Below are 24,341 nucleotides of genomic sequence, written 5' to 3'. Positions count from 1 at the left end.
TTTTAAAAATTATTTTTATTTTTGATATATATTACTTAATCTTACAATTAAAATTTGTTGATTACCTAGTTACTGAAATTAATAAAAAAATTAAGCTTTGAAAATTTGTTTGAACAGTAAGTAATAATTGTTTTCTGTTTCTAAACTATATGACTCAGTGATTAAGAGGTCTTTTTGTACACCAACACCTTAAATCAATTTTTTTAAAGAACTTTTAGTTTTATGTTTGTGTTCAATAAACCTATTATTATCAATAAGTACTGTAAAAATAATAGAAGTTTGTTACACAATAATATTATTGTAAGATTTTACTAAATGAAAGTGTTTTTCTAGGTGTGCGTAGAAATGATTATACTATACATAGAAATTAAGGAAGTATGAATTTTCAATTTGTACATACCCAGTTTTGTTATATAATAAAAATAAAATTTGTTGATAGTTGTTACTAGATTTTATATGTTTTGTCCTGGACAAGATTTTAAACTGTATCTGTGGTGTATGACTCAAACACCAGGTCCTTGGATAAACTTTTCGAGTGCTTTCATTTTGTTTAATACACAATATACAAATAAGGATAACAAAAATTTAATAAAATTACTTTAATTTTTTTAATATTCTATTTTTACAGATATAGTACCTACTTATTTCAAATAATAAACTTTGTATTTTACAATATGGTAAGTATGTTAAAATAATAATCTTTAAGTATTCAAAAGTAATAGATGTTTTTTTGTTTTGTGAATAGAAATAAAGTTTTTGACATACAGACACACTTTTAAACATTTTAAAAGTATTTTCTGGTTTTTAATATATCTATATCTTAAATAAGGGGTTTTTGTTTTGTTTTTTTGGTGAAAAAACAATAGTACTCCAACAATTATTGTTTTGGGGAAATGTTATGTTTTATCATCAATCTACCCTAAAGAATTTATTTAAAAGTTCTAACAGTTTTTAATGTGTTTTATTAATAAATAAATTTTGAATACAATTCGCGTGTTGAGTATAAACAATATATTAGTTATTTATATATTGTATAAGACAAATGATATATTTTTTAAAAGTTTTAAGGTTTTTTTAAAATTAATGTAAGTTATATATCTTATTAAACAACAAGTTCTCCTAATCAAAGATTTAATGACTGTTTATATATTTATTAATTGTCTTTTCAAAGTTAATTGTTGAGATCTTTAGGTATTTAATATTAGATGACAATTTTTTTTTTAGTTTTTAATTCTTACTACTGTTTTCCACTTTCATCTAAACTCAGGCTAGTTTTTTGTAACTTCAGCTAGTTTTAGGTCACTCATGCTGTCTTTTTTCTTTAAACAGGATAGCCATTTTACCTGGAAACATGGAATTACATCAGAATTTTAAAATTAAGGCATAAATAACCTAAAAAGATCAGGAGTTTCATCCTTACATGTAACATTATAATTTAATAAAAATCATTATTAATTAAATATGAAATTATGTGTAAAATTAAATGAAAATTAAAAATATATAAATGAAGTAAAAAAAATTTTTTAGGTTATTCTATAACTGTTATTGAATGCATTTTACAGTATATAAATTTATTTTATTAGACTTTTCTAGACATTAGAAAAAATATTTCTTAAAAGTTTAAGAGTTCTAGCTAAAATAGTAAAAAATAGGTTGATTTTTGGAGAGTTTTTGTGTTTTCAGGAAAACTGACAAAAAAATTTGCAGTTTATAAGTGTATCAGATATTTTTTTAACAAAATAGACTATATCTCAAAAGTTATATTCTATAAAAAATTACTTACAGCTCATACTTTAAGCTTTGGTTAGAGATCTAATGGTAATTTAAAAAATTGTTTGACCCCTTTTATGGCCTTAACTTCAACATAATAAATAAGTATAAAAATTGTAATATTTACATAATCTTAAGCTTTCATTTCAAAGAAAACATCAGTAAAAGTCATCAGAGTCTGGATTTTCATGTGCTTTGAGAACGCTCAAATTAACACAAACTTTTGATCATTAGGCCACAAGATCTGGGTAGACTGAGAATCAGGTTTGTAAGAAACTTGCAGTTGTCAATCTAATAACAACTTGTATTGTTTTACCATGAAGTTACTGTTTGCCGGTATGAATGATGATGTCAGTCATAAAACGTATAACACATTGTCTACTAGGCAAAACAAGGTCACAGCAAGGTCTCAGTTTACTAAGAGCTTTTTATTGATGATCCAAGTAGTGTGATAATATTATGTTAACTTGAGCTTTTATTACAATATATAGTTTATAATTAATATAAGCTTTTCTGCACAGATACTTTCAAGGCAAAGACCAGCTATATCAACTGTACCTTTAGCAGATAAAGAAACAGTCAATAAACAGCCAAAGCTTCCGGATTTAGAAGAATATTTAGACAACAGAGACTACACTGGTGCATTGACATTACTAGAGGTTTTTACTATAAAATTTTCTTGTAGGTAATGTGGAAGTGTAATGTAGGCTCTTTGTTATTTATCAAGCTTGGGTTAGGTTAAAGATTTCATTGGTACTATATTTTACTTTTTTAGTTTATATTTTGATTATCACACTTACTTTTCAATAATTAGTTATTTGTTTTAAAATACATAATTTTGTTTTTTCAAAAAGATTTTTAGAAGTTGGTTAGACTTTTATTAGAAGTTTACCTAAATTTATACAAATATTTATTTTGAAAACTGTACAAAATATATATAATTTTTTTTACAACAAACTAGTATAAATAGATAGTTTGATAATTTTTTTTATTAAAAATTAATATATTTAATGAAGTTTATTTATTTAATTTGTATAAATAATCTTAACTTCAAAACTGTAAAAAGTTCAGATTATATATTGACAAAGAAGATTTAGTTTCAATTATTAGCTTTATAAAATTCATAATATTACTAAAAGTCTAAGAAAGTTAAAAAAATATACATATTAGTAAATTTTAAAAAGTTTAAGTTTACTACTTTTAAAAATCTAGATAAATCAACTGTAATCTACAAAGTTTTTAAATTGATTTTTAAATAATTATATATTCTGATGTTTATTTATTATAAGGTTTTAATAAAAGAAAACGAAAAGAAACTTAATTATACTTTTTTAAGTATTTATCTTAATTGAATTAGAGTTTTTTGTATCCATAAAGCAAAAACTGTGTGTAACTAACACATTTGTATACCTTTGTTAAAGAAATACTTTACACAGTTTAACAAAAATGCAAACAAACCCCACAAAAATGCTGATATGTGGATAGGATATTGTGCTTTTCATTTAGGCGATTACAAAAAAGCTTTAGAAGTAAGTAAACAAGATATCACTAATTTTTTATTTTTAGTTATTTTACTTATTAAATAAAAAATGTTATAATGCATTTAGATTTATTATGCAGTGTTATAAGATTTTCATATATAATTATATACTGAAGTTGTTTTAACAATAAATTTTTTAAAGAGCTTCACAATTAAGGAGCCTTTATACAATTATGACAAAAGTTAAATTGTTAAAAAGTTTATTACTTAACAATTGTTTCACGCTAGTGCGATGATCACAAGTAAAAGTAAACAAACTAATAAGTTGCAACGGACAAACATTTTATATAGTTTTAGATAAGTAATTAGTTGATTAGGTGATTAGTTAACTAATTGAATTTTAGTAATATTCAGCAAGATAAATTATAATTAACGTAAATGCAATCATAACAAAAATCAATCAATAAAAACAAAACTATATAATGAAAACAAAGGTAGAATAAACTTAAATCTAGCAAATTAAGACTTTAAATAAAATTTAGTAAAATGTCTACATTTTCCCACCAGTTCTGATCTCAAGTTTAAAAGTTTGTTTTTATCCGCAAATGCGATTTCGAGTCTTTCTAAGTTACATAGGGTGCAAATTTTACTGGGTTTGTTTTGGTTACTGCGATGAACAATTTCCCATTTTATCATATTTCTCCAATCAGGGTTACTATTCTTTATTTTGTGAATGAATCTACTTAATCTTGTGCTTTCTTTCTTCTTTACATCATTAAAGGATTGTGTGTGTTCGTAAAATCTATATTTAAATTGTCTCCCAGTTGAACCAATATAAATATGTTCTTTTTTGTTATACATGACTGTTGCTTTGTAAATAACTCCTTTGGTAAGACATTCACCTTTAACTGGACAATTGTTTTTTGATCTACAATTGCATAATTTGCGGTTTATTTCAGTTGTATCATTTGAGTTTTGAAGTAGTTTCTGGTTGTGATTGGACAATTCTTTTTCCAAGTTGGACATACAAGAATATGAAATCTTAATTGTGTTTCTATTAAATATAGAACCATAAAAGCCTGATTTGGGAAAATGTCTGGATACTAATTTTAGGAATTCTTTCCCTATATTCGTCCTTATAGAATTACTAAAAGGAGGATTGAAGTAAAAAACCTTCTTTTTCCTTAATTTTCTTCTATTTTTTCCAATAGGATTACTGTGAACATATAATAGTTTTGTTTTAAAGTTTTGTTTTAAACTTGAGATCAGAACTGGTGGGAAAATGTAGACATTTTACTAAATTTTATTTAAAGTCTTAATTTGCTAGATTTAAGTTTATTCTACCTTTGTTTTCATTATATAGTTTTGTTTTTATTGATTGATTTTTGTTATGATTGCATTTACGTTAATTATAATTTATCTTGCTGAATATTACTAAAATTCAATTAGTTAACTAATCACCTAATCAACTAATTACTTATCTAAAACTATATAAAATGTTTGTCCGTTGCAACTTATTAGTTTGTTTACTTTTACTTGTGATCATCGCACTAGCGTGAAACAATTGTTAAGTAATAAACTTTTTAACAATTTAACTTTTGTCATAATTGTATAATTATATACTACTAGTTTTCTCTCTTTAGGTATATAATGTCTTATCCAAGCAGAAATCTTCACAACAGGAAGCACTACTAAATTATGCTTGTGTTTGTTTTTACCTTGGAATGTATAAAGAATCACAAGCAGCCTGTAAACAAGGTAAAGATTTTTATTTATTTTATGAAAAGTTAAGTTTTGACTTCTTGTTTATAGCTTCATAAAATAGTTGGAATATATAAGTTTTCAAAATATGTTGTGTTTATTTATATTGTTAAATGCTTTTGTTTTTCTTTCAGTTTCGAAATCACCTTTACAAAATCGCTTGTTGTTCCATCTTTCACACAAAGTAAGTTTTATAATTTTAATAAACGTTTGCTTAGCATTTTTAGGAAAGAAGGGTTACCACACACTGGCTACTCAGGATAAGTTTAGTGTTTAGTGTTTTAAAAAAACTCAGGCTAGTTTTATTTTTTTTTTCTTAAACTCAGGTTAGCTTTTTAGACTTTAAATCTTGTATTTTCTTAAAAATTATGTTTTTATCAAGTTAGTTTTTGTTTTCTTAGTACTTTTAGGTATTTAAAGGTGATTAACAGTCGTTTTTTTCAAGTTTAGGCTTATATTATTTTTTCTCAACTTTATCATGAACTAAGGCCAACTAAGGCTAGATTAATGTTACTAATGGTAATTTTTGGTCACATAGACTGATTTTTTTGCCTCAAAAAGTGGCAACCCTGAAAAAGTAATTTTTTTATTTTATAATATACATTTTGGATATGAAACAAAAGTGTTTGCTACATAAGGCTTAAAACATTATAATTATAAGTATTTAAAATATTTAAAAAAAAGTTACTTAAACACTTAGTTTATAGAGTTGACTTGTAGTATGATTTTTTTTTACTTTAAAAGAGTTGTTAATAATTATGTTTATAAATTGTGATGCGTTATATTTTATTAAATAATTTTAACATCATTAGTTAAAGCCGTAATATAGGATCTCAGCTTCTTTTGAAACAAAATATATAAAAAATTAAGCTTGTGAAAATGATTACAATAAAAATATAAAATTAATTCTTAAGAAAGTATAACTTGAAAGAACAACTTTTGAAACAATTTTAATTTTATAAAAACTTTTCTGTATAAACATTTGGTAAAAAAAATTGAGAACTTTCTTGAACATCAAAAAAAATCACTTAAAATAAATCTTTTCCTAGATTTTTACTTCTTGTTTTAATAACTATTTATAATAGTTAAAGAATCCTTAAACCATAGAATATAAATTGAACTTAATTAAAAACTTTAATTATCTACCTTTTACTTAAAATTTATTTAATTTTTATATAAAAAATACTTATAACTGGCTAAATACTTGAATAAGATTGCTTTAAAACTGTAGGAGAGAATTATAACTCTTAATAATATTTAATTAGTTTTTAGTTTAATAACTTTATTGAATTTTGTTAAGTTCTAGGTTAGTTGCTAAGATAGAAAAATTGTATTGAAAAAACTTTAATTCTTTGTATGGTGTTGATTGAAGTTTACTTTAAGTAGGTTGGATTACAAGTCTTTTGAAAATGCATTATATATATAAATTGCAAATAAATTAATTTTAGTTCTTAATTATAAATTAAGTTTGGCGATGAAAAACAACTGCTATCATATCATCAATATCTACAAGACCAGTTTGAAGATCAAATGTGTCTTGCTTCAATTCATTATATGAGATCTCATTACCAAGAAGCCATTGACATCTATAAGCGAATACTGTTAGAAAACAGGTTTATACTGTTTTGTTTACACTGCTTTTGTAAACAAAAAAAAATCATTTTCAAAATAAATTAAAAAATTTGTATTCAGAAATAGTCTCTCTTTTAAATTTTTAAAAGACTTTAGATTCGTAATATACTACTAAAAATTGAAACTACATATTGCTTTATAGCTTTAAAAAATCATTTTGTTAATTGGATGTATTATTTATCTGTCTTTAGTTTAGAATTGAGATATTATTTGTATTATTATTTGTTAAATAAATCTGTATTTATTGTGTTACTTTAGCATATAAAAATAATTTGTATCCTTATTATAAAAATTTTAATGCCTTTTATATAAAGTATCACATATTATTTTTAGCAATTGAATGTATTAAGTTAACATTAAGGTATAATAAAGCCTACCTCGCTAGTTAATATTTTTTTTGTTTGTTAGACTTTATAAAAAAAATATTATTTATAGCATTTCTTTATAGCAAAAACTAGTAAGTATAGTTTTAGAAACAATATTTAATTACTTTCTTTTTGTAAAAGTTTTTGTAGTGTACTATAACATCAACAGTTATTTAACATGTTTGTTTTTCATTTGTTGGTTTTATATAATTCTTCTAAAAATAAGTTCGAAAAAAATAAGTTGTTCTTCAATAAGACTCAAGTAAAAATTCTGATTGCCTGTAGTAAATTGGATTTATATTGTAGAATTTAGTTTTAAAAATTAAATAGCAATAGTAAATGCAACTCGGTATTTAGAATACTTCGTCATTACATTTTTATAACTTTGTTCAATAACTCCTGCTTTGAATTTTTAATTAATACTAAATCAAAGTTTTGTTTAGTTTTATACATTTTGTTTAAACGACTTTATTACTACAGAATTTACTATAAAAATTATAAACAATGAAATAATTACAGAACTTTCCTTGCGCTGAATGTATACGTAGCATTATGTTACTACAAGCTAGACTACTATGATGTGTCTCAGGTATGCTTTCAAAGTATTTGTATTTGTTAACTTTGTTTTTGTATTTAAGACTAAACAACTGAGAATTTTATTTACTTTGTTAATAATATTTTGTCTAACACCAAACTGTCTGCTATTACACTTCATACTTACTCGTCGATTAATTTCAAAGTTTCACAATAAAAGTATACTTGTTGTCATACAATTAAAATGCGTTGAAGTATAAAACTTTTCTACTCTTTATTTAAATAAAAAAAGTTTGTGTTATTACTTATTCTTGAAGTTACTACCTTTTCATATTAAAAATTTAGAGCGTAAAGCTTTAAAAGTTTATTTCATTTTCTATAGTATTTTTTAAACTCAAGGTTTTGCGTTTTATTGGCTAAATAATTTTTATAGTAATGAAAAAAACGCATATAAATAGTTTCAATAAACTAAAATATTGTCTTTTTAAGAATAACCTCTTAAGGTCTTTTTTTTTTGTGCAAAACTAATCATCTAGTTCTACGGAGTTTTCAAAATAATTTGAAAATTTAGAGGAGAAGACTATATTAAGTAAACATGTATAGTGTAAATATCATTATAAAATGTTTTTAGTGTAAAAAGTAGGTTATACACTAGAATTTAAAGTTAGAAGTTTTTTTTTAAATGTGTAAGCTACCAATAATACATAACTAATGATTTAATAGCTTTAAACCTTAAAACATAATGTTAAAAAGGTATATAAAGGTTTATATATAGCTTTGTTCAAATACTTTCTTGTAACCATAATGGTATTTTTTTAACAAATGAATTTAAGAGCTAATTAAGTATAACATATTTAAATAAAGGAACTAGTTGTGTATCATTGAGTTAAAAACAAACAAAAGTAAAATTGGAGCTCGGTTGGTCTTTTTATGTGTAAAATGAACTATGTTCACCACTATCTAAGTTTAATACAAATAAATTTTATTACTATATGTGCATTTTTATATTTTTTTGTTATTTTAAAGATATTGCTTTTGAGTAAGAGTGTATTGGTTTTGAGTTTTATTGTTAACAATAAAGTTGAACTAAAAATTTATAAAATTTTAATAGTTTTTTTTTGCAGTTTAGAAAAGCTACTGAAGTAAAAAAGTTAAGCTTATAATTTTTTTTTTGTGAAATAATAGTCAGGTTTATATTTTATTATTTATTATTTTAAATTATATTTGGATTTTTTTTTTAATTGATAATAGATTAAGATACCACAAATAGTATTCATAAGTGTGTTTTGAATTTTGACTAGTTGGGTTTATATACATCAATATTCCAAATAAACTGGAATACACAAATTTAAAAGTTATAATAGTGGTATAAATGAAGCGTTTTTAAATAAAGTTCAAATAATATCATAGAAATATTTATAATTAAGCTTTTTTTTTGTAGGTATTGTTAGTTGTTTCACATAATTTAAATTAAAATGTTTTAGTAGGCATATATATTGAAATAAAGTTATTTTGTATCAAACAAAGAGAAGAAAACAAGTGATAGTTTTTTTATTTCTCCATATTTTTTTAAATGGCTCAGAAAACTGCGGCAGGCGTGCTAAATGCGGCCTGCAAGAACTTTTTGTTATAAACGGTATTGTGTATAGTATAATTTTAATTTTAATAATTTTTAACAGTTAACAGTAATGTTGTTCTAGCTCTTGGTTAATTAAAAATTCATGTTTTACATTCGACTAATTCGTCTTTTTGTATTCTACTAAAATTTTTTTAAGTATTTTGCTTATACTATGCTTTTACTTCATTTTGTTCTTATTAACGATTTGTGTTGGTAAGTGTTAGTCGAAAGATCCTACAGTAAGTTATTTATTGTGAAAGTACTTTGTTAAATGTTTTATTTATCATATTATTTATTTATCATATTTTTTATTTTGTGCAAGTTTATACAATTTCGAAGCAGACTTGTCAGAATGATAATACTGTTTTGTAAAACGTTTGGTTGTTTAAACTTGTTAGGCTTTCACCTGATTAAAATCTGGCAATTATGTTTTAGAAGGGTGCAGGACTATTCAAATTTTACTAATTAAAATTCCAACAATTAAAAAAGAAATTGAGTTATTTTTAGTTATCTGTTATAATAAATATTAAAAAAATAAATAAGTTTATCATAATAATCGTATTAATTAGACCTACAATAGCATTTTTTATTTATTTAAGTTTAGAAATTTTTTGAGAAAAGGCTAAAATAAGTTTCAAAACTTATTAAAATATGTTAGCTTTTAGTTATTATCAATTTTTTTTTAATAAATATTTCTTTCAAATATTTTGTTACTATTATTATTTATTACACACATGAGCATTTTTTCAAATATGTACAACTTTTTAAGGAGTGTCCCCTTAAACATTTTTAGAGAATTTAAAATGTCACGTTACCGCTTTGGAGGGCTTAAATAAAAGTTTATTCATTAAGTGCTTTCAAGATCAACTACACTCGAGTTTCGCCTTTCGGCTCTTCAGTAGTTGAATCGAAATAAATATAAATTGCACTGCACAGCTTAAGAAACAGAATAAAAAGTAACAAATATACACAGGGTTGCCACTTTACCTGGAAACCTCGAAAAACCTGGAATTCGGCAATTTAGGCAAAAATAACCTGGAAAAACCTGGAATTTTGATGAAAAAACCTGAAAATACCTGGAATTTTAAATAATTTTAACATTTTCAGTAGTAAAATTTCGATTTGACACAAAAAATCTGTCATATAAATAATTTTTTTTTGTCATCATCAAAAATTTTTTGATTAAAAAACACATTTAAAGTAACTTTACAGTATCTTTTCAATGTTTTTATACTATTAAACATAGTTTCTTATATAGAAATTAGCTTAAAACTAAAAATAGACCCAAAAATGTGTACTTTTAAAAACCTGGAAGAAATTTAGAAAACCTGGAAAAAAGTTTGAAGATACGAGTGGCAACCCTGAATAAATTACGACGTAGTTTTAGAAAATTTTGAGTGAGCATGAGACACCTTAAGTTAATCCAAATACTCAAGAACTTTTCACAAGCTACTGCCGTTGTTTATGCGTTTTAAGACAAAACTAGTATAAATAAAGAGTATCAATCAAGTCTAGTTGGAGAATAAAATATAAAGAAATTTTAAAGTTTAATATTAAAAATAATTGTTAACAGACAATATTTCTAATTTTACGGATTTCGCTTGCTTGTTTGAAAAACCTGAAGTTACTGCATTATTAGTTTCTTTTTCAATCTTATCTAAAATTACGTCATATGTTATTCGTTGCTTTTTGTACAGTTAGTTAACGTTTGTAGTGAATTAATTTTTATTTAAATAAATATTTATGTGTTTGTTTTGACATTACTAATTTTTACCCAACTAAATCAGAAAAACACTTTAATTATATAAATTTATTGTTAAACTTTTATTGCGTTACGCCGTTTCCCTGCAGAGCAGTTCATCAGACGCTAAAAAAAGCTGAAAACAAAAGTATACAGGGCGATGAATTGGAAAATAAAAATACACACATAAATGAAAATAATATTTACATTTGAAATATGAGTTTTAAATAATATGTAGTTTACAAAAGTTAAATTTTAAAGTTAAGTTAAATAAAAATGAAATATAGGTAAGTTTAGTTAAAATAATTTATTAACTATAGATTTTATACATTTTGAAAATTTATTTACTAAGCATTTAATATATTAGGATTTTGAAAAAATGTAAATACTAAGATTTGTAGGGGATTTTTAGAAAACAGAAATGGTCTTTTTACGGGAATGTTGTAACTTTAAAACAAAATCTTTACACAATACAAACATAAATACAATGTAACAATATAATTAAATAGAATGAAATAAACTAAATAAACTAAGTTAATGCGATAAAAAATAAACTAAAAGTATTCCTTAGGGTAATGAGGGCATTGCGTGACTAGTTCATTTCTTTTATTAAGGATTTTTCTCTGGTTAGCATTTGCTATAAACAGTCTTTCAAGGTTACATATCGAGCACATGAAGTTTGGTTTAAATCTGCTTTTTGTCTGTCGGAGAATTTTCCATTCAATAGTGGGTTTCTCGCCTTTTTCATATAATTTCCACATGTAGTTGGCGAGTTGTGTACAGTTGGCGGGCTTCTTCTTGTTGGGTTTTGGAAATGATACTCTATGTTCGTACAATCTATTTTTGAATGCTCTTCGGGTGGATCCAATATATGACATTCTCTCATTTTTCTCAGATGAGACGATTGCTTCGTATATTACATTTTCTAATTTACATTTATTCATTACTGGACATTGCTCTCTGTTTCTGCAGTTGCATAGCTTCGGTTCTATTTGTGGTTTTTCTAGCAGTTTCTTATTATGTCCACTTATTAGTGCTTTAATGTTTGGGGAACAACAGTATGATATCTTGGTGGAATGGAAAATTCTCCGACAGACAAAAAGCAGATTTAAACCAAACTTCATGTGCTCGATATGTAACCTTGAAAAACTGTTTATAGCAAATGCTAACCAGAGAAAAATCCTTAATAAAAGAAATGAACTAGTCACGCAATGCCCTCATTACCCTAAGGAATACTTTTAGTTTATTTTTTATCGCATTAACTTAGTTTATTTAGTTTATTTCATTCTATTTAATTATATTGTTACATTGTATTTATGTTTGTATTGTGTAAAGATTTTGTTTTAAAGTTACAACATTCCCGTAAAAAGACCATTTCTGTTTTCTAAAAATCCCCTACAAATCTTAGTATTTACATTTTTTCAAAATCCTAATATATTAAATGCTTAGTAAATAAATTTTCAAAATATATAAAATCTATAGTTAATAAATTATTTTAACTAATCTTACCTATATTTCATTTTTATTTAACTTAACTTTAAAATTTAACTTTTGTAAACTACATATTATTTAAAACTCATATTTCAAATGTAAATATTATTTTCATTTATGTGTGTATTTTATTTTCCAATTCATCGCCCTGTATACTTTTGTTTTCAGCTTTTTTTAGCGTCTGATGAACTGCTCTGCAGGGAAACGGCGTAACGCAATAAAAGTTTAACAATAAATTTATATAATTCATATCTCCCACCAAGGATTGATAACTCTGTCTAGTTCTGTTTTGTATCAAAAAAAAACACTTTAATTGACATCATAAAATTTGCAGAAAAAATTATACCAACAATCGATAAAAAACAAAATTTATTATTATACTTGTGGAAATCTAACATGGAAAAATTATTTCTACGGATCTGTTTAACGTTGGTATGCGGTCTTATAAAAGAATATATATATGCTACATGGTGGAATCTTAATACTCAGCAAAATAAAAACATCTTAAAATCTTAAAACAGTGATTTTGGTATTTATGGAAATGACGAACTATAATCATACAAAGTAAATCACTACAAAGTGTTAAAATTACATCTGAAGTACTATATAAAATTAACTCATTTTGGGGATTTATAAGAAAGGTAGAAGCAGGACTAATAAAAAATTATTTTCTAGTCACAGATTTAAACCTCAACAATAAAACATAAATTCCATTTAAAAAAACAAAATTAATATTTTTTATGTAAGTAACCTTATCAAACCGTTCACGACATATCTTAAAACAATTACCCATAACAATCAAAAAAATAATAAACAGATTATCGAATGACGAAGAAGTCTTTAACAGCAGAAAACAAGACTACCAAAAACTCCTCAAGTCCGAAAACCACTAGTTTAATTTAATATAACGAATACAAACAAGAAATACTAAAACGATTAAAAATAAAATTAAAAAACTTAAATCCACCGTTTTCACTAACTGTGGCCATAAAATAGGTAAAGAGTTTTCAACTAATCAACCAAAACTTCGATTAAACCCATTTTTATTACAAATTATCTAACAGTTAAACATATAAGTTATGCTACAGTTGCTTTGAAAATTTCAATACAAAAAGTATTGATCATAACAACAAAATATTCAACGTTACTGCTCTTAAAAACGAGAAAGAATCAGTAATTGCAAAACCAAAAATAACCTATAAATGATATTTGCTTTGGGGTGCACGGTTATTCAAACTCGGACAATTCAAGTTCTTATTTTTTTAAGGGACACAACTCAAGTATTAAGATATATATGAAAAAATAAATTAATACTTATGTAAGTCAATTATTACCTTTCGACCATTTTTTCTTTTTAAAAATTTTAAAAGTTTTTTAAAATATGGCTAAAATAAGTTTGATAACATTATAATTTTTAGTAATTTAAAAAGTTGCTGTTAAATATTTTTCAGTTAGTTTTTTACTATCATAATTTTATCTATTATATCTACGACCGCTTTTTATATATTTTAAAAATGTTTATTACTTTTTGACATATGGCCGATTTAGTTATTTTTAAAGAATATTAATTGTCAATATCTGTTTTGTAACGTCACAATAAAGCATTTACAACAACAAAAAATTTACGCAGACTCGACTAGTACATCTTTCAAATTAAATAACGGAACAAACCAAAAAGCTATGGCACAAAATCATAAAACTATACATGAACTTTAAAAGTATTTTTTTCTGACTACTTTTAGTGTTTTCCAGTTAAAAGACTTACTATAAGGATGGTCTTTAGTTAAGGTTTTGTTCACAAGTATTAGGAAACACTTTTTTGAATATTTTTTTTACATAACTCGTCAAGACTAGTCGTTTGACCATTTAAGTGTAAAAGTCATAGAATTTGTAGCTGTAGATTTACAAAAGCTTTATTTATGGCAACTATGCTACTAATTTTATGTAAAGAAAAACTTTAAGGTTATTATTGAACCTTTTTAAAACAATTTTCTGAAATTTTATAAACCTGATTCATAAATTTATAAATCTTGCAACTTAAATTTCAAACACTGAAAATAGTTTTTGAGTTTTTATATAATAGTTTTGAAAACTTGTTTAATATAATTTTTAGAAATATTGTACCTTAATATAACTTTAATAAAAACGATCCAAATTTTATTTGTGTCAACATAAAGTTTTCAAAGCTTTATTTTGTTGCAGGAAGTTTTGGCAGTTTATTTGCAATCACATCCGGACAGCATGATTGCAGTTAATTTGAAAGCTTGCAATCATTTTAAGTTGTACAATGGAAAAGCTGCTGAAGTAGAACTAAAACCTATCCGTGATTCAATTAATACTGGAATGTTTTGCTTTGGTTCCGAACTTATAAAACATAACATAGTAAATTTGCTGTAGTTTTGAATAATGTAAAAATGAATACTTTTCTATATAAATTTAAAAAAAAACTATTAGTAAGAGGAAATTACTATTTAAAATTTTAAATCAGTCTAATTAATTATAACTAGTGTAAAATTTTGTTTAACTATAAAAAGATACTGTTGTTTAATTTACCTAGTTTAGGGAATAAGCCTAATTTTTTTCGAGTTAATATTATTACTTACATTAAATACTAATCTATCATTTAGTTTTACCGTTTTTTCGAAATTTAAAGTAATTTTTGAGATATAACCGTAAACCGTTTAAAGTTGAGGAGTTGAATATGCTCTTTACGGAAGGCACGAACTTAGTGGACCAAAATAGAGTATTACACTAGAAATTTTTCCCCGACCTTTTAAAAGCAATCGCTTTTTAATTGTTTTAGTCTAATCTTTAATAAATTATGATTAGCTTAAAGAAAGGAATTTTTAAAATTATTGCTAATTTTTATACTTTTAAAAACAAAAAAATAATACTTTAAGCTTTGGTCATAAAATTTATTCTCTAAAACTCGCTTCCTACATATTTCTTGTACAATTAAAAATGAAATTTCATCGTGTTTTTGAAGTAAATAGTTAGTAAATAGGAGGAGATATATAGTTATGTAAAAATTCAGAGAAAATTAACCATGATAGTTTCTATTACATAAGTTTGTATCGGAAAATCATTACAAAACTGGTTATATCTTAAAATTTTTTTTTGTTCTGTAAAAATTATCTTATAAAATACACTTTAATTTTTCAAGTAAAAGCTATTTTAAGTTTAAAAAAATGTGTTGTACCCCCATGCCCTTAACTTAATGGTGTTTTCATTAAAAAAAAAGTTTCAACTAAATTATATTTTACATAAATAATATTAATTTTAGAAATTTACACTGAAAGCTGTGGACAATAACTAGATTTAAACCATAACACTTGGTTTTGTTTAATAAAGTATTTGATGTATTTTAGGTTGTTTTTCGTGGTGGTGAAGGAGCCTTACAAGTTTTACCTCCTCTTGTAGATGTGATTCCTGAAGCAAGATTTAATCTAGTTATATATCACCTCAGGCAAGGTTATTTCTGCTTTCTATAATATTTTTAAGTTTATTGGATAAGTTGTATTGTTCCAAATGTAATTTATTCAAAAAGTGTGAGTTTTATAATTTTTAGCAATATTTAACTGTTAAAAAATTAATAAAACACAACTTTACTGCTTGTTATGATTTTTGTTTATACTTACTGGTTATAATATGACTAGGTGATTTAAAAGAAGCTTACACACTAATTAAGGATGTCGAACCAGCTGGTCCACAAGAATATGTTATTAAAGCCGTAGTTAATGCTGCGTTAGGTCAAGCTGAAGGATCGGTTAGCTTTATAAAATTATACAAACATATAAAAGGAAGAAGTTTTTTTTTTTACTTGTCAAACTTTGTTGTTAAAATTTGTAATACTTAGTATTTTCTTTTATCTTTTAATGCAGTCATAGGAAACATTTTTATTTATAGAAACTAGTGATTAATTGATGCCTATGAGTATAAAAATTTCAAAAAATGTTTTTTAATTTTTAAAAACAATTATGTTGTTTTAAGTTTCAAAATGAAGTTTATCATTATTATGGAAAATATAAACTTTAGTATACTTAAAAAGACAAAACTATTTTAAATTATATAAATACTTTTGCTAGCATGAACTGTTAGAACTATTAAAAGATGTAGTAAAAGATACGCATTAGTTGATTATTAAAGTTTCAGGTTTTAAGCTTTTTATACAATACGGCAGTATTTCTCAAAAACTACGGTGCATCTATGGCACTTTGAATACCGTTGCTATAATGTACTCCAGTTAATATTTAAACTAAAATATTGTTTTTTTATCAAAATATACTTAAAAATAAATTTTAAAACATGTTTTAAGTTTCTAGTTTAAATTTATTTATTAATAGACAAAACTTTGAACCTGTGGAATGTACTGTACAGTGTAAATCCTTAATTTTAATCAAAATCATCAACAGTAATTTTACAATGAAAAATAATACATTGATTGTTATATGCTTTTTTGTACTTCATAATTACTAAGTTTCAACACTTACCTAAACAGAGAGAACATATTAAAGTTGCTCAACAATATTATCAACTAGTAGGAAGTTCTGCAAGTGAATGTGGTGAGTTCTTATGGCTACGTTTTTCAATCATTTTTGAGGTATTTTTTAGTTATTTCATTGTGTTCTCTATCTGGGCAGCAAGCAACTTTCCTTATAAAAGAAAAAAAGCGACTCACACAGAAAACTTTGGTTCAGACAAAAAATAACTAACGAAGCGTTACTAAGCTAAAAGCGTTGCCAAAGTTCATAGTTATAAGTTTTGGTCTTTTAAAACTAAACAATTAAAATCATGTATAGAATTATTTTGCGTTTTTTATTTATTCCATAGATTGCTTAAGTAGAACTGCATAAGGGTAAGTTAAAATAAGTAAAAGCAAAAAAAAAAAAAAGTAACTTTCAAAAAGACTGTTACATGTCTCTATGCTGTCAGATGTATAAATCAAAATTTGTTTGAGTGTTTATCGACAAAATGTTTTTCCAAGCCATTTATAGATTTTATAAGCTCCTAAATTATTTCAGTGCGGTAGATAATTTGGCCAAAAACTAAACTGCTCTAATGAATTTCTTAGCTCAAAGTTAAACTAAAGATGTGCCAAAAGTATAATCTACTTAGCTGATATCTTTTTTTTGATAATTTTTTGAAAAAAATCTTCTAAAGTACTTTTTTATAGTTTTGATTTCAGTTAAATTGTTCCTGAATAAAAATAGCAATCTTTTTTTGTTTACATTTGTACATATTTTTGTATAAGAACATATGTTTTAAGGAAAGTTTTTTAAATTAAAAAACACTTTAGATACAATTCACGGCAGGCAATGTATGGCATCTTGTTTTTTCTTATTGAAACAGTTCAGTGATGTTCTTATTTACCTTAACTCCATTAAGGTTTGTTTTTGTTTATTTTTTACAGAGTAAAAATATTAAAAGTTTTAGAAGTATCATTTTTGATGGTAGTTTGAGGTAATTATAGTTTAAAACAAACTGTATTTGTAAAAAAAATGATTTATTTGATTAACAGTGTTTCGTTGCGCATAAAACATGAACAGCTCTGCGAAGCTTGTAAATACAATATTAAGGATATAGGGCAGGAGTCTGTAAACTGCGCGGCTCAAGAGCATATTTTTATTATAAATGGGACGCAGCCCATAAAAGGTATAACCTGCGGCCCGCGAAAATGCAAGTTTTTCTAACGAAATAAATTTGATTAAACTTACACTAGATATCCTGCGGTTTGAAGTGAAGATCAAATAAAGGTCTTTGTTGAAATTTATTGTAAAACCGAAACTTACAATAGATACTTTGGTCTCCTAAAAAGGTAAAAATTAAAACTGCGGCCTGTGATTGTTTTGTTTTGAAGGGATGAGGTAATTTTTTACAATATTAACGTTGGGTCTTATATGTTTTTTTTTTGTTTGAATTTTTTTTGATAGAAATATACGGAATGCATTTCTTCAATTGTCATTTTCTTAGAAATTTAAGAATTCACAAAAAATCTATCTTCTCCTTAATTTTTTAAGCAAATGATTCAATCTTTCAGCAAATATTTCTTAAGTAGTTTAAAAGACTTCAAATTATAAAATTACTAAAAATTGTAGCTTTCAGACAAAATAATCAGTTAGTGGTTTTTAAATATTATAAACGCAGGGGATTTATTGGGTAATAGGTACTGAGCTCTTATAATGCGTGGTCTTTAAGCTTTTAACTAAACAAACTTATAATGCGTGCCTTACTTACGAGTAGTTTACAATACTTAATTTACAAATAGTGAGTGTCTTACATACAAGTAACTTATAATAATCTTAAGTAATAAATTCTATACTTTTGGCATCATTTTCATATACTTTATTGACAAAATTACTGACTATTAAAAGTTATTTATTATAAGAACTTGTTATAAATCACTACACAAGTAAAAAATATTAACGATGCGAATGTAAAGGTAAGAGAAAACGACTAACAGTTTCAACGAATTAATTGTTAAAAAGGAGCTCATGGCGTTTGCTTCAGGAAGTCAATTTAATGTAAATTGAATAACCAATTCACTAGACTAAATTTATTATTTAACTGTATAATATTGTTTTTTTGACGATGATTACAGTCAACTCCTTACAATGAGAGTTTTTTATTCGATAACTCATCTTGTAAAACTTGAGATAAGTTTTTTTTTGTATTTATAAGTTCTAAAATTAGTTATTCATAAAAACTTTAAAACAAGGTTAGCCATCGTCACAATTTTTTAATCAAATATAAAGTATTTTATTAAACGTATTTAATATTATTTATGGACTTATAGTGAAAATTTTAGAAAGATTGGTTAAACAATAAAAAGGAATATAGAATGTTAGTGAAGTAGTTTTTTTTTCGTTTTCTTGTAGTTTACAACTTCTTTAAGTAGTCTAATAAGCTTGCCGGCTTTCATCGCTAATATCTCAAAAGTTATATTCACTCTGATTTAAATTTCCAAAGAGCTTTGGGTTAATCTTTGGGATTTAACGCCTTAATAATTTATCTCTTATGTGTTCAATGTTTATGGTTCTGTATGTATTTTATAACTAAAGTACAGTACTTTATTTTTATTTAAAATAATTTATGTACTGAGCTTTTTGAGCGAAACTTGTTTGCAAAATAAGCTTTGAAAAAAAAAATTATATTTACTTTATATAAGACGTTGTTTCTGTTTTATTTTAACATAGCTTTGAATTTTAGACGTACTTCTACAATGATGACAGTTTCAACTTTAATTATGGGCAGGCAAAAGCTTCTACTGGAAATTACAAAGAAGCAGAAGAGGTAATAAATGTCCAATCAATACGTTTAATAAAAACATTAACTTTATCAGATCAAACTAGTATGCAGTTTTTTATAGTTTATTACCAATAAAAAATTGTATACATATGAATAATGATCATTTTAAATTAGTTTTTGAATATAAAATCTATTTTCGTTGGTTTACTAAACTATATTTGAAAGTAAATCAGTTATAATCTAATATTAATATTGTTTCATCATTAAGTCTATAAAAGTAACTTAGATTTCGCATATTAAGTTAATTTCAAGCCGTTTCTTAAAATTACTCTTTTGTTACAGGCCTTTCTGCTAATTCAAAACGAAAGATTAAAAAACGATTATGTTTATATCAGTTGGTTGACAAGATGCTGTAAGTTTTTCATTGTAAATACATTTATGTTATTAACATTTATGTTATTAATATTGTTATTTATAATTTAAATATTTTTAGCATTTTAATCATCCGTTAGTTTTTTTCAGAATTTTGTTGAGAATTTGTTGTGTTTTCGTTTATATTACTGCATTTAGTTTTTTAATTTCTTTTAATTTTATTTATTAATTAATACCAATATTTAGTTCACCTAATTATGCATTTTTCATTAAAATTTGAATAGTTAATGTTTATTTATTTTTTACGCATCAATGAGTTCAGATTCACATTACTGCCAATGTCTAAATGTTATTTACTGTTTTGAAATTATTTGAAAAGGTCGGCTAAGGCTCACCGAAACCAGGTAATAAACCAAAGCAGTGCTTAAACATTTGTTTTATTATGTTATTAATATTTCTAAAAATTTATATAACTAAATCTAACTTTTTTTTGTAAAACATTATTTAGTTTATAATTTAAGCAAGACCTATTTTAATTATTTACATCTTTTGAAAGCTTTACACTTTACAGCCACAAATATGGTTTCTATCATTTTGATAAATGCAATTTTCAAAAACATTATTCATTCCGATTATAAACATAATACAGTATTTGTTAATTACAACAATTTTATATCACTTTTATTGTAGCCTGATGGCATAGGGGTCCTATTGACGGCTTTGAAACTTTTTGAGTTGAACGTTGCCATATCAAAACCCATGGCCAAAACATATAAAAAATAACTTATTTAACTTTACTGACTCGTAAACTACAATCAAATTTTATCAATTTTTAAGATTCAACAGTAAGCTTTACTTTGTTTTAGCTTAATGTAGTTTATAAACAAAATGCAAGCAGTTAACAAAGAAGTCGATTGAACAACTGAATTGTTTTTGTAGCACAATAGATATTAAAAACGATTGGTGTATTTGTTCCAAAGCATAAATGAACACTATGTTGTTTTTCTTTTAGAGAAATATCAAGCAGTAAACCAAAATTTCGTTTAGCAATTTGTTTTTTTTTAGATATTTACGAAAATTCTTGTTCATGTTTTAAGTTTATACAGACAATGAACAGAAAGTTGATATTACAAAAATTGTATAATATTTTACAAAAAATATTTTATAGACTGTGGACTGTATACAATTTATTCTAAATCATTTGTATACTTCAAAAAAACCGTATCTAAGTTATTGCTTTAAATAGAATTTTTTTTGCTATGGGTTTTCATTATAAAAGTATCAAGCTTATTAAAACTATTACAATTTTCTAGAACAATTTCAAACTAGTGGTTACTACAAAAACATGGTTTATTGCCATTACGTTAGAAAGATTTGTTAAAAATATATTATTAAAAAAAGACGACAAATTAAACGCATTTTAAACAAACTATATCTTTCATGAAAGTTTGAGCCAAATTGAACTACCATAGAGTTAGGTTTGGCAATGAGCGGCCAGCTAAGCAAGAATCTCTGAACCAAGCGAGATATTCTTGAGGTTCATCTCAGTTTGAAATATAATTTTGAGAATTTTTTTTATAGTAGATGTTCTCAAATTTGCTAATTATATGGTTTCGAATAAACATCAGTACTTATTAATAGATATTTAATATATCTTAATAAGAGAATTTAAATAGACTTAAATTAAATATAGATAAAACTACAAGTATTCTGTTTCATCCAGTTAAAACAATTTTTTGGAAAAGTATAAAATTTGAAGTCAAAATAGGTAAAAATTGTAAAAAGTTACAAGTACTTAATAGTAATAATAGATAATAATTCAAGTTGGGCGGAACACATTGAAATGGTAAAGAGTAAATTGTTGAAAACAATGTTAAATATAAAATCTTTATACTTAATTTTTAATTCATTTTTTTGATCCATATAAGGTATGGTCTGTTATGCTGGGGCAGAATTAATAAAAGTTAATGAATTCTATGTACTCTTAAATAAAGCAATTTAATAGTCTCATTTTTCATAGAGTTTTACGTTTTAGAGTTGAAATTTTGATTGTAAAGTTTTGTTTTCCTTTTTAGCTCATTATAATTTTGAAGTTGGGTATGCAATTCGGTGACCGAGAGGTCTTTTTGTGTATTCAGGTCCTTGAACCAAAACATTTTGAGCAATTTTTTGTTTTCGTTCAATAAATTACAAATTATATTATGATTTCAGTACAATTTTATTCAAAAGGAGCGGAAAAAATACAAAACCATTTTTTCAAAATTTCAAGGCCGGCAGAGGTTTTTTAATAAGTCCGGCCCGCAAAAGATTTTTTAGATAAATCTGGCCCGCATACTATATACGTTTTCCACCTTATTGTAAAGCAATAATTAATAAAAGTTGCATGAAGATAATTTTGCACGAGGGAACAAAATTGCACGAAGACTAACTTTTAAAATTTATTGACTGGATATTTAATTATAAATAACTAACAGACATAATGAATGGGAAAGCTAGACTTGCTTGGGAGCTTTACATGTCTATGGAAACATCTGGTGAAAGTTTTGCTTTACTTCAAATTATTGCTAATGATTGCTATAAGGTTAGTTTGTCTAATAAGTTATTAACTTCAGCACACCAAAGCTAAAAGGTTTGTTTACTTAATAGATGGGTGAATTTTACATTTCTGCAAAAGCATTTGATGTTCTTGAGAGATTGGACCCTAATCCCGAATATTGGGAAGGTAAGAGAGGAGCTTGTGTGGGATTATTCCAAATGATCATTGCACAAAAAGAATCAAAGTTAGTATTTTTTAAGCTTTTTGTTTCTCTAATTTACTTTTTTTTTTCTAGTTTTAGTGAAGTAAAAGATAAACTAAAATAATAAAAATAAACATTAAATATAAAATATTTAATCCTACCCTTGAATAAGTTTTTAATAAGTCTTATCAAAAAGAATCTATAATTGCATAAACAATTTATAAAATATACAACTATTTCATACAGAGAACTGTTACAAGATATATTAATGCTTTTGAGAAATACGAATAATCCACAAGTTGAATACATAACAAGAACTATAGTTAAGTGGGCAAAAGAAAACATGGTTACTGTAGATAGCCCGTTCTAATTATCAATTTTTGATGTTTTTTTTATATTCAATAAACAATTCACTGTGTGTAGTTATTAAACGGTTAATTATATTATAACTAGAAGATAAAAGTTTTATTTTAAATTATACCGAAAAGAGTGCTCATTATGTAATGTATGTATATTTGAGAGAAAACTAAAAATATTTTTTATTAGCTTTTTATTAGAAATAGGGTGAAATATAATTACATACTAATACAGTAAATATTGTTCATTAATACTGGCAATCTTGTAACGAAGGCATTTTATTCGTTGGTCCAAGAGATGCTAAACTCATTTTACCAGTCAGAATTTTGGTTGCTACTCTGCTCAAATCATCAGCGCTTACTTCTGCCATCTGCTGTAATACATGATCCTTGTCTAGTTTAGTGTTAAGGGATAATGCATGAACTGCAGTATCGTTGATAAGTACATCGCCATTTTCGTAATCCATTGCAATTTTGGAAAGACAGCGGTTTTTACCAGCTTGGAATGCAACTTCATCGATACTTTGAGGTGAGGCGGCGATTTTAGCTAATTCTGCGGCTGTGGCGCGAGATACAGTATCAATGGCGTCACTTTCAGATGCGACGTGAACAACAAACATTCCTGTGTTTGAGTAGTTGATGTTGGCAGCTGAAGTGCTGAACTGGTAGTCATCAACGTACTCGTCAACTTGCTTGTTCAAGATTCCACGTTTCAGCTCACTGCCACGCTTCACATTTCCTCGCGTTCCTGTTTTAATATTATTTATTAAGATTAAGTTGGTACCCGAAATCAATTCATACTAATAAGGTTTAGAGACATATTTTAAACAAATTGTTATTAAAATGTTTGCACAAACTATGCAATTTTAAAACTTTAATTTTAAACTGTAATCTATTTACAAATACTGAAGAACTAAAATGCCTTTTTTGTGGCAAGACTACTAAAACAATTATTATTTTTTTTAGCAAAAAAAGTTAAGAAGAAAATAAATACTAACACTATTTTTTTACATTGATACGATCATCAAAACCTTGTTTTCAAAAATTTTTTTGGTAAACAAAAACTATATAAACTAAGTATCGAATTTAACTATTTATATGATTTCTTATAGTAGTACGTTGTTAACAGTTTTTATGATATACTTTTTAGTATTATAAATAAAAAAATTTCGGCCATTTATGTATTTATTGGGATTAACACTACTTTAAATTACAATTAAAAACTTGAAAATTATATA

At 25.0% G+C, this 24,341-nt stretch overlaps 2 protein-coding genes across 2 annotated transcripts in view; one reads left to right on the top strand and one right to left on the bottom strand.

Moving 5' to 3' along the window:
- The first annotated feature begins 632 nt into the window (after positions 1 to 632).
- On the top strand, positions 633 to 23,172 carry LOC145840291 (intraflagellar transport protein 56-like). The gene is made up of 17 exons (XM_082947489.1): positions 633 to 677; positions 2,292 to 2,429; positions 3,207 to 3,299; positions 4,894 to 5,008; positions 5,146 to 5,195; positions 6,479 to 6,624; positions 7,528 to 7,597; positions 14,595 to 14,774; positions 15,761 to 15,863; positions 16,049 to 16,158; positions 16,891 to 16,954; positions 17,689 to 17,777; positions 19,599 to 19,682; positions 19,980 to 20,049; positions 22,484 to 22,590; positions 22,656 to 22,789; positions 22,994 to 23,172. Exons 1-17 carry the CDS (start codon positions 675 to 677, stop codon positions 23,115 to 23,117), a joined length of 1,680 nt encoding a protein of 559 aa, XP_082803615.1. The 5' UTR covers positions 633 to 674; the 3' UTR covers positions 23,118 to 23,172.
- Positions 22,953 to 24,341, bottom strand: part of LOC145840851 (cytochrome b-c1 complex subunit 2, mitochondrial-like) — an 18,004-nt gene continuing 16,615 nt past the window's right edge. The window contains exon 6 of the mRNA XM_082948192.1: positions 22,953 to 23,851. Coding sequence (XP_082804318.1) covers positions 23,352 to 23,851 — 500 coding nt within the window. The 3' untranslated portion in view covers positions 22,953 to 23,351. The remainder of the gene's footprint in view (positions 23,852 to 24,341) is intronic.

Source organism: Thalia democratica, chromosome 7 (genome assembly GCF_965202585.1).
Source record: "Thalia democratica chromosome 7, ktThaDemo2.hap1.1, whole genome shotgun sequence".
Taxonomy (NCBI): Eukaryota; Metazoa; Chordata; class Thaliacea; order Salpida; family Salpidae; genus Thalia; species Thalia democratica.
Note: the sequence above shows the minus strand (reverse complement) of the source record. Positions and strands in the feature narration are given on the sequence as shown.

Coding starts and splice junctions, on each gene's coding strand:
- LOC145840291 (XM_082947489.1), top strand. Junction 5,196..6,478: donor TGTTCCATCTTTCACACAAA/GTAAGTTTTATA, acceptor TTATAAATTAAG/TTTGGCGATGAAAAACAACT. Junction 14,775..15,760: donor AACTTATAAAACATAACATA/GTAAATTTGCTG, acceptor GATGTATTTTAG/GTTGTTTTTCGTGGTGGTGA.